This window comes from Rhinolophus hipposideros (assembly GCF_964194185.1).
Source record: "Rhinolophus hipposideros genome assembly, chromosome: 3".
In the NCBI taxonomy this organism is placed as follows: Eukaryota; Metazoa; Chordata; class Mammalia; order Chiroptera; family Rhinolophidae; genus Rhinolophus; species Rhinolophus hipposideros.
In genome coordinates, this window is record NC_138049.1 from 15,297,479 (window position 1) to 15,316,461 (window position 18,983).

The 18,983-nt window shown below is 36.6% G+C and overlaps 1 protein-coding gene across 2 annotated transcripts in view; it reads left to right on the forward strand.

Annotated features, from left to right (window-relative positions):
* Positions 1-224: 224 nt before the first annotated feature.
* Positions 225-18,983, forward strand: part of PPIL4 (peptidylprolyl isomerase like 4) — a 29,894-nt gene continuing 11,135 nt past the window's right edge. The window contains exons 1-11 of one of the 2 annotated variants that reach the window (XM_081044928.1): positions 225-355; positions 4,572-4,639; positions 4,725-4,789; positions 5,863-5,980; positions 6,671-6,813; positions 7,319-7,415; positions 8,979-9,095; positions 11,221-11,345; positions 12,840-12,906; positions 15,076-15,187; positions 17,029-17,125. In XM_081044928.1, the coding sequence (XP_080901054.1) occupies positions 286-355; positions 4,572-4,639; positions 4,725-4,789; positions 5,863-5,980; positions 6,671-6,813; positions 7,319-7,415; positions 8,979-9,095; positions 11,221-11,345; positions 12,840-12,906; positions 15,076-15,187; positions 17,029-17,125 (1,079 nt within the window). In that variant the 5' untranslated portion in view covers positions 225-285. Of the gene's footprint in view, positions 945-4,571; positions 4,640-4,724; positions 4,790-5,862; positions 5,981-6,670; positions 6,814-7,318; positions 7,416-8,978; positions 9,096-11,220; positions 11,346-12,839; positions 12,907-15,075; positions 15,188-17,028; positions 17,126-18,983 lie in introns of both variants that reach the window. The other variant, XM_081044929.1, reaches the window with a different exon arrangement.

Here is an 18,983-nt window from a genome sequence, read left to right on the forward strand (position 1 = left end):
ATTAGTGTCTGAGAAAAATACAATCAAAATAAAATGTTAGAAAATGTTATGTAAAGAAGGTGACTCCAGGCATTTAGGAAATAATATTGTGAAAGGGCTGAGATTTTGCACCCACTCGCACCACGTGACACAGACCAGGCTGGCTCGACCCAGCGGCCCGGAAGGGGGCGGGGTCGCCGGAGCGATTACGTAATAAGGCGTCGCGCCGCGGGTGACGCGCAGTGTGGACGACGTCGGACTGCGCCTGTCACTCCCCGGGCGTGTTGCAGAGGAGCGACGGGCGCCATGGCGGTTCTGCTGGAGACCACTCTGGGCGACATCGTCATCGACTTGTACACGGAGGAGCGTCCGCGCGGTGAGGCCCGGCCCCGCTCCCCGGTCGCTGCGGCGGCGACGTGCTTTCCCCTGTCCCTTAGCCGCCCAGTCCCTGGCGTCGACTGCTTCGAGCGTCTGGGCTGCTGGTGCCAGCAAGCCGGCTCTTTTTGATTAGCGGGCCTTGGTTAGAAAAGTTTTTGTGAGGAGCAGCCCTTCTGCTGTATCTGGTGCCGGCCCATCGGATGGCGGGTGCTTGTCATCAAATGCGTGCGTGTGTGTGTGTGTGTGTGTGTGTGTGTGTGTGACAGAGACAGAGACAGACGGGGGGAGGAATGCAGGCTGCCTGTACAACGCCCACAAAGTTTTAGTGGCTTCATTGCGCTTTACTGGGGAGAGGAGCAACCAGCCTTCCTGGGTGTGTGATCAGTAAGTCGGGAAAGCAGGGAGGCTGTGCTTGGGCCGGGGAGTGGGCTTCCCGCGTGGACGGAGGAAGGTGTGCACGGAGCCTTCGCAAAACCCTCGCCGACCGCGTCCTGTGCAAGGCTGTGCCAGGCCCTGGGACCGGCGCCTCGTCCTTGGGGCTCTGATCTTCCTTTGGGGGAAATCGACGCGGGGATCCCTTTGGCTTGGTAAGTGTGGTGGTGTCAGAGAGTGTGCGTTGCTATGGAAACCAGAGGAGGGAGTAATTCTTCCTGGTTGGGGGCGGGAGGAGCGAGGCGAGCCAAGAGGGCAGGACACTTGAACTAGCTGTTTCTCGAAGATGAGTGGGATGGGGCGTTTTCTTTACGCTTGCTTGGAATTTTCTGGAAACAGCGAGTAGTTTGATGGGGCTTGAAGGCATGGTATGTGACGTGGAATGGCGACTGCGAAGCTGGTTACATGCCTTGTATGGTGAATAGTCAAGTCTTGTGGGCCTTCCGGATGACCGGAGTCTTTGAGGGTTTTTAAAGCAGGACTGAGGCACGGCAAACTTGTTTTAGGAAGGCAACAGGCAGCGGTGTGGAGAATGTGTCCGAGCAGGGAGAACCTGGAGGCCAGGAGACTAGTTACAACCAGGGTCCTGCCCCCACGGACTGCAGTCTGTTAAAGAGCATGAACAAGCCCCAGGACTGTACAAGGGGCGCCTCCTGCCGCACTCAGTTATCTTCCCCATCATCCTACACACTCAGCCGGACAGCCGTGCCTTTCTCATGTTGTCGCCTCTACCCCACACTTCTCTCCACTGTTGTCCTTTGGGCAGACTTCCTGCTTATTATTCAAATCCCAGGTCAAGCATGATCTCTGTTGTGAAGCTCTCCGTTGTCCCTAAGCGGAGTTAGTTCTGTCTCTTCTGTTCTGTCTCAGGTCTTTTGTAAATCACACAACACATATTTTGTTATAACATTTACCTATTATTTGCAAGGCTTGTCTCCTCTCAAGATTGTAAACTCCAAGATAGCGGGGCCAATGCTTGAATTATCTCTGTGTCCTAAGCACCTAGTGTAATGCCTGACACATATTGAAGGTTCATTATATGAACTAATGCAAATACAGAGGGTGCCAAAAAAATGTACACACATTTTAAGAAAGGAAAACCATTGTAATACCCAAAATATACCAATGACAAAAGATGAATACAAGTCATATTTGACTTCTGCGATTTCAAGAGGTGCTCAAAGTGGTTACCATCAGCGTCCAGACACTTCTGATCAAAACGAACCACTGCTTGAGCAACGTTGACCAACGTTGTCCACTTGTATACGTTTTTTTGGCACCCCTGGTATACTCGTATGTATCATATTAGGACTGTGCAAAGGACAGAAACTCAACTAACTGGCTGAAAGAAAATAATTGATTACCTCATGTTACTGGGGTAAGCTTAGCTTTAAGGATGGCAGGATCCAGGGGTTCAGAGGAATTGTATTTTTCATCTCTTGGTTTTGCTTTCCTTTGAGTTTGTTTGCCACTCTTCCCATGGAGCAGCACCTGGCAAATGAGTGGGCCTCTTTCCCCAGAGCTGTGTGGAACTGAACGGGAGGTAGGGTTATCCCACCTAATTAATACAGACAGAATGGACAAGCATGATTTTGCAAAGATAGCTGGGAGCACTAAGAACAGAAGCCTACCCTGTTTGTATGTATTTGTAAGTATGTGATTGGAGGATACCTACTCGTGTTTATAACTACTTATCAATCCACAGTAAACGTGTCCAGACTTACTTTCCTTCCTCCTTTCCTCCCTCTCCCTTCTTTTTCTTTCCTCTTTTACTTTTTATTATGGAAAACTTAAAACATGTACAGAAATAGAATCATGTAAATGAACCCTCATGTGCCAATGACCACCTTCATTTAACAATTGTAAATACATAACCAGTTTGTTTCATTTATACCCCCACCTCCACTGGAATTTTCGTAGTAAATCTGTTAATATGGGATATATTTAATCTGTAATCACTTCAATTTGTATCTTAAAAGATACTTAAAAAAACAAGACAACATAACCACAAATCATTATCATATCTGAAAAAATTACCAATAATTCTTCAGTATCATTCATCTTTTCCTATTGTTTCATAAACATTTTGAAAAATAGTGATTTAAATAGGATCTAAACAAGGGCCATGTAAGTATTATATTGGTTGATATATCTCTTAAAATACCTTTAATCTGTAGGTTCTCTCTCTCCTTAAAAATTAAGACTACTTTTTTGGAGCAGTTTAAGGTTTATAGCAAAAGTAAGGGGAAGATACAGAGGTTTCCCTTATACCTCCTACTCCCACACGTACAACATGCCCCGCTTGTCAATATTCCCCACCAGAGTGGTGCATCTCTTGTACATTTATTTGTACCATGTAATATTGTACGTGTTATACATTTTCTACTCTTTGCCAGTCCAATTCTTTTAATGCTCACCCTAAGCCCCCCACGAGGTCTTCTAATTTCTCCAACGAGAAACAATCTTTCTTTTGAACTCCTGTGGCATTTTTTAACCCACATTTTCCCATTTTGCTATCTAAGTGGCAAAAATGGTATTATTAGATATGCCCAGTATTGTAACTATTTGTGTTCAGGTATAAGGACCATAGTTTAGTATAAGCTCCTTGGGAGCAGAGACTGCCTCATATATCTTTCTGTCTGTCTGGGTGTCTTGCTTAGTGCCTTGAGAAATTATTAGCATGTGTCTCTGCAACTAGATTATAAACTTGGTGAGCACAGGAACCACGGTTTAATGGCATTTGACAGCATTACCAGAGTACCTAGAAGATAGCCAATGTTTATTGGATCATCAGGTGCATTTATATGATAAAACTGGAACAAGACAATGTATGGATTTTTGTGTATGGAATTATTTTATCATTGTAAAAATAATTGGTCCCAGATATTTGATTTTTCTCAAATGTATATAATCTGTATCAATTTTTAGATATTCTGCTAGATCCTTTCCCATCATAGTATCTTTAATATTTCTTTTCTCTTAACAGTCAGTCAATCAATAAATGATTGCTTATCCCAGATAAGTGTCCGTTTCTTGCATTAGCTTAGATGCCCAAGAAATCCTAAGGCAAAGAGAATAAGAAGATACTTTAAAATATATTGCCTTTTTCTAGGCTTACTGCCTTTTCTTTTTTTCTTTAAAGATTTTATTGGGGAAGGGGAACAGGACTTTATTGGGGAACAGTGTGCACTTCCAGGACTTTTTTCCAAGTCAAGTTGTTGTCCTTTCAATCTTAGTTGTGGAGAGTGCTATTCAGCTTCAAGTTGTTGTCCTTTCAGTCTTAGTTGTGGAGGGCGCAGCTCAGTTCCAGGTCCAGTTGCCGTTTTCTAGTTGCAGGGGGCGCAGCCCACCATCCCTTGTGGGAGTCGAACTGGCAACCTTGTGGTTGAGAGCCCGCGGTCCAGCCAACTGAGCCATCTGGGAGCTCAGCGGCAGCTCAGTGGCAGCTCAGCTCAAGGTGCCATGTTCAATCTTAGTTGCAGGGGGCGCAGCCCACCATCCCTTGCGGGACTCGAGGAGTTGAACCAGCAGCCTTGTGGTTGAGAGCCCACTGGCCCATGTGGGACTCGAACCGGCAGCCTTCGGAGTTAGGAGCACGGAGCTCCAACCGCCTGAGCCACCGGGCCGGCCCTTACTGCCTTTTTTATGGCTTTGGACTTTTGACCATTTGGGGGAGGTTTTATATGATAATTTAGAAATTAAATTATACTACCTGTGCTTTTACTTGCTTAAATATGTATTTGTGAACTACTGTGATACATTTATGACTTACTTTCTTTCAGCCTGCTTGAATTTCCTGAAGTTGTGCAAAATAAAATATTACAATTATTGCCTTATTCACAATGTCCAGGTGAGTTGGTGGGTATTGGCTGTGTCCTTTGTTATTAGAACCATCTAGCAAGCTCTGAATTAACAAAGTACCCTATGTATTATAGAGGGATTTTATTATCCAAACTGGTGATCCTACGGGGACTGGCCGTGGAGGAGAGTCTGTGTTCGGGTATGTTCTTTTATTTTTAAATGAGTAGAAATAGAGTTGGCGCTTAATGATGTTCCCGAGCACATTTTAATCTGCATTTTAAAATATAGTTCGAATACAGATTTTTTTCCCCCAAGTTCCCTAAATGTATTAGGTTGGTGCAAAAGTAATTGCAGTTTAAAAGGTTAAAAATTGTCGCGTCCCGCGCAACAAGGGCAGTGAGGAGGCGAGAAGGGGCAGTTTGGGTTAAGTTTTTAAGAAAGAAACAAACAGAGACTTCGTGCTGTTAAATCTCTCCGAAGGCCAGGGGGCTCTCAGTCTCAGAGGACTGGAGCCCAGAATAAGGCTGACTGAGGGTTTTTATTGATAAGCATACAAGAGAGGAGCAGTGTTTTTGGCACGGTTTGTGAGACTCACTTATCACATTATAGAAACATCCCACGCCAATTATTTTAACCTTCAAACAGCCGAAGCACAAGTTCCCATGATGTCTTAATTAAGGTCTGTACCTTCTCAGGGTCAAGTCTCTCATATTGTAACAGCTCCGTAGAGATAAGTGGAGAGAACTGATCTTTGTTGTCCTCATAATTTCTCTCACAAACAGCTACAAGGGAAAAGCCAGAGCCGGCAACAGACTTTCCCAGGCAGGGGGAAGGGGAGGCAAGGCCCCTTCCCTTATTCTTCTAAGGCAGCTCATTAGGGGTCCCCGCTCGGTTCCGCCTGGCTTAGGTTGTGTCTCCCGTGAGATATTTTACCCGTCTTTGGCTGCAAACCATTCTTTGGGGACCAGACAGAGAGACACAATGTGTAAACACAAGGATGGAACAGAGTCCCAGAAAGGCACAATCTCACAGACTCTTCTTTCCTTAAGGAAAGACATGGAGGGACAGTTGGCTAGGCTGTTGTGCGACTACAAAAAATAATTGCAAAAACCGCAATTACTTTTGCACTAACCTGATACAAAGCAAAAAAAGAGGAATATTCTGAATCATACTTACATTTCGGTAAAGAAGTGGTAACCCTATGTTACTAGTAATTCTTTATTTCGTGTGGAGAGTACTTCTCTCTTACAACCTTATTATATGTATTTTCAGTCAACTGTATGGTGATCAAGCAAGCTTTTTCGAGGCAGAAAAAGTGCCAAGAATTAAGCACAGGAAGAAAGGCACCGTGTCCATGGTGAACAATGGCAGCGACCAGCATGGATCTCAGGTGAGGAAGTGGGCAAGAAGATGAGTTTTGCTTTAAAACGAAGGACTGGAAGGATCTCACAAAGTGATCTTCAAAATGATGCAGTAAGGAATAAATTTCCATCAAGATATTTGTTAGAAGGAATTTTTTTCTATATAACATAAACTACAAGACATCATGGAAACATTTTTTAAAAATTAGTATTACTATTATTTTTTAAATGTAAGGCATGTTCGTTGTGAGGAATTTAGAAAACACCAAAAAGTACAAAGGAGAAAATAACATTGCTCCCAATCCTGCCATTCATGGATCATCACTGTTCACATTGTGGCCCGTTTCTTCGTGTTTATTACTTATTTTAAAACGGGTCATGTTGAGCACTTTTCATTCATTGTCTTCTTTAATGCTCACTGCAATCCCATTTGGAGTAGATGCTGTTTTTTTCCCCTCACAGTTTACATGGGAAAAAACTGAGCCTTGGTTTGTCCAAGTATTTTAAACAGTCAGGGGAACGTTGGTATATATGTTGACGTTTGATGTGTAAGCTTTGTGCTTTTTCCTTAGTACTAGTAACAGGTGGGTAAGAATCCATGCAGTTAATGTAAAGACTTAGTACTTTTGTGTACTTTTGTCAGTCTGTAACTGATTTGTGTTTGAATTGTGTGTATGTGTCTCTATATATATATATTTGTATTCATTCTTTCTTTATAGTTTCTTATTACCACAGGAGATAATCTAGATTACCTTGATGGTGTTCATACAGTGTTTGGTGAGGTGACAGAAGGCATGGATATAATTAAGAAAATTAATGAGACCTTTGTTGACAAGGATTTTGTACCGTATCAAGATATCAGGTGTGGTTACAATTTACTACCTGAAAGTACTAGTGTATTTTAATACTGTGATGTTTGACATGTAGTGGTGGTGGCTTGCATAGGACTGGTTTGGGGATAATTCCAAAATGTCAGCTAATATAAGACAAGAATCTTTTTAATAAAAAAGACCTTTTATATTTTTACACTTGTACTCATTATTTATAATTGTTTATATTGGGAGGAATTATTAATCCTTTAGTTTTTTTGAAATGCATATTATTGAAAAATAATGGCAAAAGTACTAAGATTTAAACATTTATGTTTTAGAGTAATGCAAGATAATATATATAATATCAAACAATGAAAGACAGTAACACTAACTGTGAAAGTATACTCTAGTAATATCCTGTGCAATAAAATTTAAGAGCTTATGGTTTTTTGGCTTTACAGATACATAAGATGTTTATTACAATCTATATAAAAAGTAAAACATAGATTCTGAAATAATGTAAATCTAACATTTGACTTGGATTTCTTTTGTAAGGATTAATCATACAGTGATTTTAGATGATCCATTTGATGACCCCCCTGATTTATTAATTCCTGATCGATCACCAGAACCAATGAGGGAACAACTAGATGTAAGTCGAGTCCTCTTGTGATTGAATACACACGTATATTAATGCTTCGCATAGATTTTGTCTTTAGCCTATTAAAGCTTACTTCTTCAGATTGACTATCTTACTTGATCCACTAAGATAAGTTTAGAGCTCTTTTTCTTTTCTATGGAAGTACTCATTTTTCTAGCTATCTTTTTATTTCTCTAATATCCTTTCTTCAGTTTCTGTTCCACCAGAAGAACCTTAGCGCTGGAAGTTTATGTGAACAATTGGAGTAAATGTTTTTCTTCTCTCCTAACTCCAAATAGATAGTGAACCCCACTAACTCCAAATAGATAGTGAACCCCTATTTTTTTATAAATTTTTTTTGGGGGTGAATCTTGATAGGAATTACATAAAACCTGTATAACAATTTGAGGAGAACTGTCATCTTTACTATGTTAAATCTTACAATCCATGAACCCTCCATTTATTTAGATCTTTTTGATTTCTTTCATTAGTGTTTTGCAGCATTCAGCATACAATTCCTGTACGTTTTGATATATCTACAGCTAAGCATTTTATCTTTTGTGAGTGATTGGAAATGGTATTGCATTTTTAATTATGATTTTTTTGCAGTACATAGAAATACAATTAATTTTTGTATGTTGATCTTGTATCCTGCAACTTGCTGAATTCACTTATTCCTTCTAACAGTCTTTTTTTTCCCTGTAGATTCCTTGGGATTCCCCCGCCCCACTCCTCTTCAAGCTGTTGTTTCTCAGTCTAGTTGTGTAGGACACAGCTCTCTGGCCCATGCTGGTATTATGAGCCTTGCGCTCCTTCCAGCTTGGGCAGTCGGTTGCTGGTCATCTGCTCACAGCTCTTGCCAGCTGCTGGCCATTCACGTTGGTTGCCAGCCACTCACACTGGCCACTGACCACTCACGCTGGCTGCCGGCCACTCATGGCAACACACAGCAGCACACAGCAGCACACAGTAGCCTGCTGCAGCCCACGGCAGCTTACAGCAGCTTATGCCAACCTCCGGCTGCTCACGGCATTCTAGCTCCAGGGAGAGCTGTTGTTCACAATCTTAACTGTAGAGGGTACAGCTCACTGGCCCATGTGGGGATTAAACCGGCTACTCTATTATCTTTTAAGGGAATTTTTTTCCCTGGGGGACTCTTGAGCCAGGCTAGAAACCAGAAATTTCTGTGGAATAATGCATACTTTTTCCTCAGATATGTTGAGGTATAAATTTCTGCTTATGAGACTTCCTTAAAGCTAAATTTATCTTTATGATTGGATTTGGTGCTTGATTTCTAAGATCACTTATCTTCTGTGTTCAGCATTTAGTTGGATACTAGATAGTTTCTATATAAATATTTATTTTGATTTAACAATAAATTAGAAGACTAGTCTGGCTAATATTATTGAATTAATTTAAATCAGTTTTCAGAGGTTTGTGAGTTTCACATTTGTGAAACAAAATGAAGTTATTCGATTCTAACACATTTGCTACAACTAAGAATAAAGCATAATGTCTCCCGTGTTTCTCAGATTTTGCTATTCTTTATCTATATGAGTAACTTCTACCTTACAGAGTGGCCGAATAGGAGCAGATGAAGAAATTGATGATTTCAAAGGAAGATCAGCTGAAGAAGTAGAAGAAATAAAGGCAGAAAAAGAGGCCAAAACTCAAGCTATTCTATTAGAAATGGTAAGACAATTATCTTTATTCAAATACTTTGTTCAGCAATATATTCAGTACATATTTACTGTTTATTTCTGGCTTTTTTATCGTCTTAAAATACAAAAATTTGCTAAGAATTTTTTTCTGGATTAAAGTTTATATGACATAGTAACACATGAAAATGAACAAATTTGATTCCACTATCAGTACAGTACTAAATACCTTTTTTAAAAATGGGAAGTGGATATCCAATTTACAAATATTAAATGGATTTCAATTGTTATGTTCATCTCATTTTTAGAGTGTTTCTTGAACTGAATTTAATGTATATTAATGAATAATTCTTTGTACACTTCAAGCATTGGGATTAAATAGTAGAATAGTGGTTACAGGATAAAATAAGCCTGGGTAGAACTGAGCACTCTGAAATGTACTCTTTCTCTATATTACTAACAGTATGAAGTCAGGTGAGGAATAGTTAAGTTATTCAGTAGATGATTAGTTGACCTACTGGGCATTTTTCCCGCTTCTTATTTTCTGGACTAGGTATACCTTTTACATAGTAGATCATCAATAAATACTTGAATGGATGGACAATGATTAAATTTTTATTATCATTATTTTATATAGTAGAGCTTTCAGATTCCTAGTTTGTTTTAAAATTTATACTAGCATTACCAGGCCGAAGGAATAAATACTAAAGACTATAATTCAGGAATACTTTACTGAATTAAAAAGAATTGAAAATACGCATTTTGCTGAGTATACTATGTATCTGAGAACATTGACCCAGAGCAGTCAACACCAAGACAAATTCTAAGAAAATGACTGGACTTAAAAGAAAAATCCTTTGAGCAACTTGGCAATGAGAGTAAGTGAATATAAGGGAAAGCACGTTAGATTATCATCAGAGTTTTCAACAGCAAAAGTATAGGAAGTTTATGCCAGAAGAAAATGGGTTAATGTATTTTTAAAACTTTTTATTTTGGGATAATTCCAAATTTATGGAAAAATTACAAAAAGTCGTGCTGAGAACTTCTACATACCTTTTACCATGATACTGCTTACTGGCCTTAGGTTATTGTTGTCTTTTGATAGGCTTCAGAAACACTGTGCAGGTCTTACTGGCTCTGTTTCTTACTGTTTCTGATTTTCAAAATTTCTTTTTGTTTTATTGTGTTTATCCATGAGGAGATAACTGTACGTGATAAGCTTATCAAAAGTTGTCTCTGAGAGTTTTGAATATATGTATAAAGGAATATTGTTTTCCCAATCTAAAGGCCATGGGAAGTATAGTTTTCCCACAGTGAAACCCACACCATCGTTATGGTTTTCTCGCACTGTCACCTTTACTAGTTCTTCAGTAGGATGTAATATGCCCTGCTCAGTGCAGCAGTTGACTGTGAAGTTGAGTCCAATTTGGCTGAAGAGGAAGATGATAGTGAGGGTGAGAGTGAAAAGCTAGAAACACTCTTCAGGAATGGTTGCTGTTCCATACAGAACAATAATGTGGGAAAAACTGGGCATTACTAATCACAGAAGGCTATATTCAGTATGATAATATTTTTCAAAATTTAAAAACAAGCAAAACTAAAAAATATGTTGCTTAGGGATACATACCTATGTGGTAAAACTTTAAGGATATGCCAAAAAGGAAAACCAAAAAGCAGGATGTTTGTTATTTCTGGTGAAACAGGCATAGGGATAATGGGATCAGGCGACATTTTAGTTAAGCTACTGGTTGTCATCAGCATCATGGGCATTTTTTATTTTCATGCTTCATAACTTAGATATACTTTACATAAATTCTGTTTTTAATATATCAAATATGAAAAATGAAAAAATGGAGCTGAAACTCCAGATAAACCTGAGTTCAAATCCCAACTCTGTTGCTTACTACTGTGTGACTTTGGGCAAGTTAATTATTTAACCTTTTTGAATTTCACTTTACTCATCTTTGAAATGGATTGTTGTTTTAAGAATTGTCAGTTATGAATTTTGAGATCTTGTTTAGATTTCTTTTACTGAGCTTGCAGTTTATAATATAAATTTAGATGTTTTAGAGAAATTAGCATTTTGGGCTTGGATGGGGTATTTAGAATGGAAACTAAATAAAGGAATTGATTTATATTTTTGTTTATTAATAATTTAGGTGGGAGACCTACCTGATGCAGATATTAAACCTCCAGAAAATGTGCTGTTTGTGTGTAAATTGAATCCAGTGACCACAGATGAAGATCTGGAGATAATATTCTCAAGATTTGGACCAATAAGAAGGTAATTTCTAGATTAGTGAAAGATTAAAAAAAACTAGGTATTAGTTGGTTGTTTTATAATGACGTATTTTGGATGAGTCTATGAACTCTAGGTGAATTTTGTACTGGTGAATTTTACATAGGAGCCTTTTGGACACTAGGGAAGAAAAATATGTATATATGTATAAGTATATATACAAATACTATATATATAAATAATGTAATGTAATTGAATGATTTTTTTCCACTTCAACATATTTTCACTCTAAAGTAGGAAGTAAATGGAACAGTTTAAGTCTAGTTTTGTAGTATTCTCAATAACCTTTAATGTTAAAATATTTATCTCATTTAAGTTCTCCCTAGAATTAGCAGCAATCTATATCAAAATTAATTTGAATCTATATTTTCCCAAATTTGTCTTTTTGTATTATTAATGCAAAAGTCTATAAAGCTAGCTAGTATTTCTATGAGATTGGAATAGTTTATAATTAATTAAAAAGTATTATTTTGTGTTTAGAATTTCCTTTTATTTCATGGTTTCTTTTTCCATGGAGCCTGTTCTTGATTCTTCCCCTTGAAAGAAAAATCTTTCTGTAAATGTCTACCCAACTTTATTCCTCCACCCACTTAAAATATACCATATTTGTAAAAAATACTCCTGTACTGCTACTTTATTTTTTAATTTTAGACATTATATGCTGACTTCCTGTTAAGGCACATGAGGATTTACCTCTGTTACTAACCGGTGTTCATTCTTTCCTCCTACTACTTTGATTGTGTCATGATTTTAGTTAGGTAATTGTTCAACATTTACATTTTAATGTGTACGTTAAATGTAACAGCTCAACCATATACTATAATGTGATTACTTTTCCTTTTTCTCACAATGTTTTATTTTTGTGTTTCATTTCATGTGTTTAAATTAGACTTAGGATACATGACGGAAGAAAATTAGACTTAGGATACATGAGGAAAGGATTTGCACTCTACCTTACTGCCCTTTCACTTGGTTGTAAGATGGATTAGTTTTCTATAATAGCTATACCTGTGAGGTTAAAATTGAGCTTGGCTTATATTAAAATTCAGAACTCCAAAGCATAAACTTACTGAACGTGTATATATGTGTGAATGTCCATACATTATTCTACAGTAACATTAGGTATTCTGTAATTCATCTAAATTTGGACTAGAAGTTAATTATGGTTAAAAAATATTTTTAACAGTTGTTTACTTTTGCCACAGGAAAATTAAATATTTTTATCTTATTCTTCCTCAGTACTTTGGGAACTTAGGACTGTAGGCCTACATAGGGCATTTAGAGTAGAACTAGATAATGTAGTTAACTAGACTGGTGAACTATTTTTTCAAAAATAATTGTTATTTAAGAAATTTGGAGAAATAGTTCTGTGAGTTTAACTTTGCCTTGTAATAACTGTCTTACTTTGTTCTTCACTTTTAAAGAATAAACATGAATGGTATTTTTTTTTTTTTAATGTCACTTTTTCCAAACTTTCAGTTGTGAAGTTATCCGTGATTGGAAAACAGGAGAATCCCTCTGTTATGCTTTTATTGAATTTGAAAAGGTAGGTCATAAAGTTTTAGGTAAAGTTTTTCACATTCTATAAATGATGTTTTTCAGTATTGTTTAGGTAGATCTATAGTTGAGTAATAGAAAAAGAACTAGACTAGATGTTAAGTTCTAGATATTAATCCGAGCTGTGTATTTAGCTGTTATATGACATTTGGCAGTTTATTTAGAACTCTTCTTCCTAGGTGTTAACTTATAAATAAAAGTTAGTATTGGATTACACGACCTTCTAGATCTATAATAATGATAGCTTAGGCTACTCAAATAACTTTCTTTAAGCCAGGCATTTTGCTATTTGACATGCATTTAATCCTCACAATCTGTAAGATAGGTACTATCCTCCTTTTCCAAATAAGTACATTGAGACCCATTGTGGTGATGCACCATTATTGAAAATCATGGACCTTGTGAATGTTATCGCTGGGATTTGAACTTACATATGTCTGATTCAGTTCCCACTGCTTTTAGCCACCGTGCTAGGCTATGCTGTTTTTTCATGTGTCTTTGGACTGATGTGTGTCCAGTAGTGGTTCATTGTAAGTTATGGTTATTCCAAAGAATCTATCGACCACCTATATTTTAGGCACTGTGCTAAATCCTAGTTAGGAGTGCAAGATGAATAATGGATGGTTGGGAAGACATACCTAAGAAATTTTACTTAGATACTGCCAAGTGTACCAGAAATAATATCTACAAGGTATACTGGTGCTAGCAGAGAGATTTCTACCTTTGGTTTGCCGCAAATAATTTTTGTAGACCTGACACTGCCAGTCCATCATTGACACTATAGGATGTGTTATTTACTTGCTCACAAATATAATTTCATTTCTTTATAGCATAGACTGTTGACTGCCTATGTTTCTCAGTCTTCTCTGATACACCATTTTCCATGAATATGTGGTTCAGTTCAACTTTAGAATGTAGGGTGATTATAGAATTTGTGAGTTCTTTATTATGATTCAGCGTTTCAGTTTTTGAGGTGGATCTGCTGTGGCTTTTCTCATTTTTTGAAAATCAGATTAAGATACATTATTCTGCTTCGTAATTCTCATGGCCAGTAGCCTCTTTGTAAGTGTTTATCACTTTGTCTGTGTTTTTGGCATGTTAGGCAAGTTCTCTATGTTTTTTATTTTTTTAATTTATTAGGGTGACATTTGTTAGTAAAATTACATAGATGTCAGGTAAGTTTTCTATGTTTGGAATAATCTCATCGAAAAAAAAATTTAAACTGGAGTAAAATGCATACAGAAAATGTATAGCTCATGAGTGAACAGCTTGATGAGTTATCACAGTTAATACACCCACGTGAACTACCACCCAAGTCAAGAAATAAAACATTAGCGGGAAAAAACTTACCAGGATCTCAGAGGCCCTTCTTGTGTCCCCTCAGAGAATTTTCTCTACTTCTGACATCATAGACAGGTTTTGTCTAATTTTAAACTTGATATAAATGTAAACACAGGATTTGTACTTTTGTGTCTACCTTCATTTGTTCAGTGTTCTATTTGTAAGATTTATATATGTTACCACATGTAGCTTTTAACATGTATTGTTAATTGTAATTTTCATTGACATGGTATTTCATTATAATAATTGTGTGTGTGTGTACACACAAATCTGTGCTTTATATAATACTCTTCTGAGTCAGCATTCCATAATCGATCAAAAAACAATTTCTTCAGGGAAACAAATGAATATTCATACTAAGTGAAATAAATTAAGGTGATAGCCTCACATTACATCAGGTTTTGCTGTCAAATGGATTTTAACACCAAATTTATAGAAGCAACTTTTGATTTTCAGGATAATTTTGGGTTTTGACTAACACAATTGGTAAGTGTATGTCCACTGCAGTCGACTGCCTCTGTTCAAATCTTGGCCTCACCCTTGCTAACTGTGTGACCTCTGACAACTGTACCTTTCTCAACTTCTCTTTTCTCGTTGAGAAAATGGAGATAATCATGGATAGTACCTCATGTGGTTGTTACCAGAGTTAATTGAGGTGATAAATGCAAAACGTTTAATAGCATTTTGTGCAGAAGAAGCATTTGAATACGCGTATTCATTTTAGTAACAGCAAACATTTTGTATTTTCAGTATTTGTTCTAGCTACAGAAATCTTTTCCATAAAGATTTATGCTTAAGTTTTTATAATTCCTATTAGGAAGAAGATTGTGAGAAAGCATTCTTTAAAATGGACAATGTACTTATAGATGACAGAAGAATACATGTGGATTTCAGCCAGTCTGTTGCGAAGGTTAAATGGAAAGGAAAAGGTATGTTGGTTCAGTTTTGTTTGTTTCTGTTCTGCTCTGCGTGTTTGTGTGTGTGTGTGTGTGTGTGTGTGTGTGTCTCGTTTGACTAAGTTAAACTAAGTCTCATTTGACTTAGTGCTGTTAATTAGGAGACATGTTCACTGATGTCACTCCTGCCATTTAGGGTTTTACATAGGTGCTAGATACTAATATCTAGAATCTAAGAGGGGTGTGTGTGTGTGTGTGTGTGTGTGTGTGTGTGTGTGTGTATTAAACTGATGATGAATATATTTCCTATGTTTGACTGTACTGTAAATTACTTGTAATTACCCACTGCAGATAGGACATGTTTCCAAAGTAATTATGACTTGTTTGGTTGTTCTAGATGCAAAACTCTTAATTAAAGTTTTTTTCCTAAAGTTTATTTATTTATTTTAGTTGTCATATGGTCCAAGATTGAAAAGATCCATGAAAATGTGGAAAAAAGTCTCCCTCCCACTCCTGCCCCTCATCTACCCAATTTCTCTTCCCAGAGTTAGTAACACGGTTCAACCTGCTTCTTTTGTAACCTTCCACATACATTCTTTGAATATACATATATATGTATTTTTATGTTTAGAATTTCCTTTCATGTCTTTTGCCATACATACTTTATTTACATATATAGTTTTATATATAGTTTTCTCCTTTAAAAGATAGAAAAAAAATAATATATTTTAAATACACACACACACACACACACACACACACGTATTTTATATACTGGGGGTGCCAAAAAAATGTATATAAGTGGACACTGGTCAACGTTACTCAAGCAGTAGTTCCCGATAATCAGAAGTGTCTGGACACTGATGGTAACCACTTTGAGCACCTCTTGAAATCGCAGAAGTCAAAAGTGACTTGTATTCATCTTTTGTTATTATATTGAGTATTAACAATTTTAATACAGTTTTTTCCTTAAAATGTGTAGACATTTTTTTGACACTATATAGTTTTTGGATATATATGTACATACACACACACATTTTTCTCTTTTAGGAAAGGAAAACAAATGGATGCAGGCTGTACATACTGTTTCTGTACCTTGTATTTGTCACTTAACAGTGTATCTAAAAAATCAGATCACATCAGTATATAAAATGGCAGCTTATTATTTTCAGTGGCTGCACAATATTCTGTTGAATGTATGTATCATAATATATTGAACCAGTCCTATTAATGGACAATCAAGTTTCTAATCTTTTATTCTTCTGTGTACTTTGTAGTACCCCTGTACATGACGTTCCATGTATTTTGAATATATGTGTGTGCTTTTGTGTGTGTGTGTGTGTGTGTGTGTGTGTATCTATCCATCAATCATTGATGGATTAATGGAATAATACGGATTTTGATTTTTTGATCCAGTGTTTTAAAAATATTTCACTTTGGCAGTTATTTACCATATAATGCTAAATTTTACTACGAATTCTAGCATTCTTTTTTTTCTATAACACTTTTCTTTATGTCCCCTGATTTTTAAGATTTTTTTTTTTTTTTTAAGAGGAAGAAGTAGAGAGCACTACTTGAATGATGTGTTGAATTGTTTGGTAGTATTTGAAAGTTTGGCGTTGTCATATTCACATATTTCATTAGGTGGCAGCATATGGTTACCTAGCAAAATGGATATCGGATTTCAGTTAAAATAATAATGGAGAATGAATTCTTCTTCTTCTTCTGTTTTCTTAGCCGTTTTCTATCCCCTGATATATATGCCACTTATAAAAGAGCTCTTATATATTGTACTTCTTATAAAATAATTTTTTGTTTTTGATTAATAAGGTGACTTTTCCTACCAAGTTATGTTTTCTTTTTTTAATAAATAGGTGGAAAATACACCAAGAGTGATTTCAAGGAATATGAAAAGGACCAGGATAAATCGTCTAATTTGGTTCTGAAAGATAAAGTAAAGCCCAAACAGGAGTATCCTTCATAAGAACAGTTAGTCAGTATGTGTTAACCATCCCCTCGGTGTAGTGCTGTATATGTTACAAAAAGCCACCAAGGCTGTAGAAGACAAGGTCCTGAATTTAGATGGTTTGTGAAGGAGTCATTTCATTTATGTTTATGTTTATCTCTTTTCACTGTCTTATATATACTTTGCTTTTTCAGTATGTTCTTTATTAATAGAGAAAGTTAGGGTTGAAATAAATCTTTAGCCTAATTCTTTTCCCTCCCTACTCTTAGGTTAAGATTAACACTTACTCTCAGAAGATCGTTCAGGTAAGGTTCATATTTCCTGTATATAATTGTAATGTTTTAAATTACTCATAGAAATTTATTTTAGCTAAGCAAAATCCTTTGTGCTTAGCTTCCTCATATGTTTAACTTCTTTGGAGATGGTGAATATGTAGACAACAAAATCCTGTTGTTTTACATGATTAGATTGCTTCTTTCTGCTTAGTATGTTGTCAGTCTGGCAACCAATATTTGTTAGATTCCTATGGTGTGCAAGAGTTGACTTTTATAGGACTAAAAAGAAATCTATTAACCGTTTAATTTAGGTTCTTCCAAATTTTATGTTGAGACAAGTAACAAGCAATGAAACATACTGTTCATATTATGTCATTTTAATTTTTCATCGATGTTCTCATTATAAATCCATCGCCACACACGTTGCAAAGGTTCTTTTGTGATTCTTTCTGTAAATGGTTTCTTTGTTTTCTGTTGGTGTGTTAGGGATTCTCTTTTCCCATGCTATATAGACATTTGTCTTCCAAATCGTCATCAAAGAAAGATGACTATTGGGTTGACCTGTTATGTACTCATTTTAAAAATTGTGTCGACTATCTGTAATACTAAAGCATTGTAAGGTGTTAAAGCTGGATAGACTCTGCAGTATACTGACATAATCAGCACGAGGAGAGGCTTTCACATGTATGCTGACTAAGCAGTAAGCTAAGATTTAGTCTGAGAAAGTAAACATTATTTATTAAATTTTTGAAATTAAATTTAGGATAACCAATAGTAACTGCAACTGGAAGGGGAGTGTATAGGACAAATAAAAGGAAGTACAGTCATAGAATGCAAAGTAGAAGGAGGTGTCTTTTCCCCCATAGAGGTAGTTCAGGCTGAAAAGAAAGAGTATGAAGTATTACAGTGTTTTCAATTCAAGATGATAAATTACTAAGAGTGAAAAAAAGAAACTAGGCATGGTTGAGAATAAATCTCTAGCCCAGTAATATCTAATAGGACTTTCTGCAATGATGGAAATGTACTCTCTCTCCACTGTCCCATATAGCTGCTCACCGCTTGTAGCTATTGGACATGTGGAATGGAATGAGGAGCGGAATTTTAAATTTTGTCTAATTTTAATTAATTTAAATTTAAACAACCAGATTTGGCTAGTATTCAACAGTGCCTGCATTTAGCCTTTTGAGGTTGATGGAGAAAACAGACATGTTCTGGTGTAAACCACTGTTAATTATTGCCAAACAGAATACTGAACAAGAAAAAGGAAATTCATGAATCTGACCCAGTACGATAGTCTTTATGTTCTTGTTAATTGATATGTTTCATTGTGGCGAGGCAATAATAGAGGGATAGAACGTGTGTTTGTAATACGTAAGATGAATCTATATTTTTTCCACATTAGATATTATGTATTATGTTCCTTTGTTACTATGGCAAAGAGGGGATTCAGATAATAATCTCATCTGCAGATAAGTTGTCTTAAATCAGTTAGAAAGGCATGGTAGGGATATACTTGATGGATCTTGAGAGAAAACAAAAGCTGTAAATGGAGGCTGCTAATAACAAGGTGAGAAAATAGAAGTAGAAG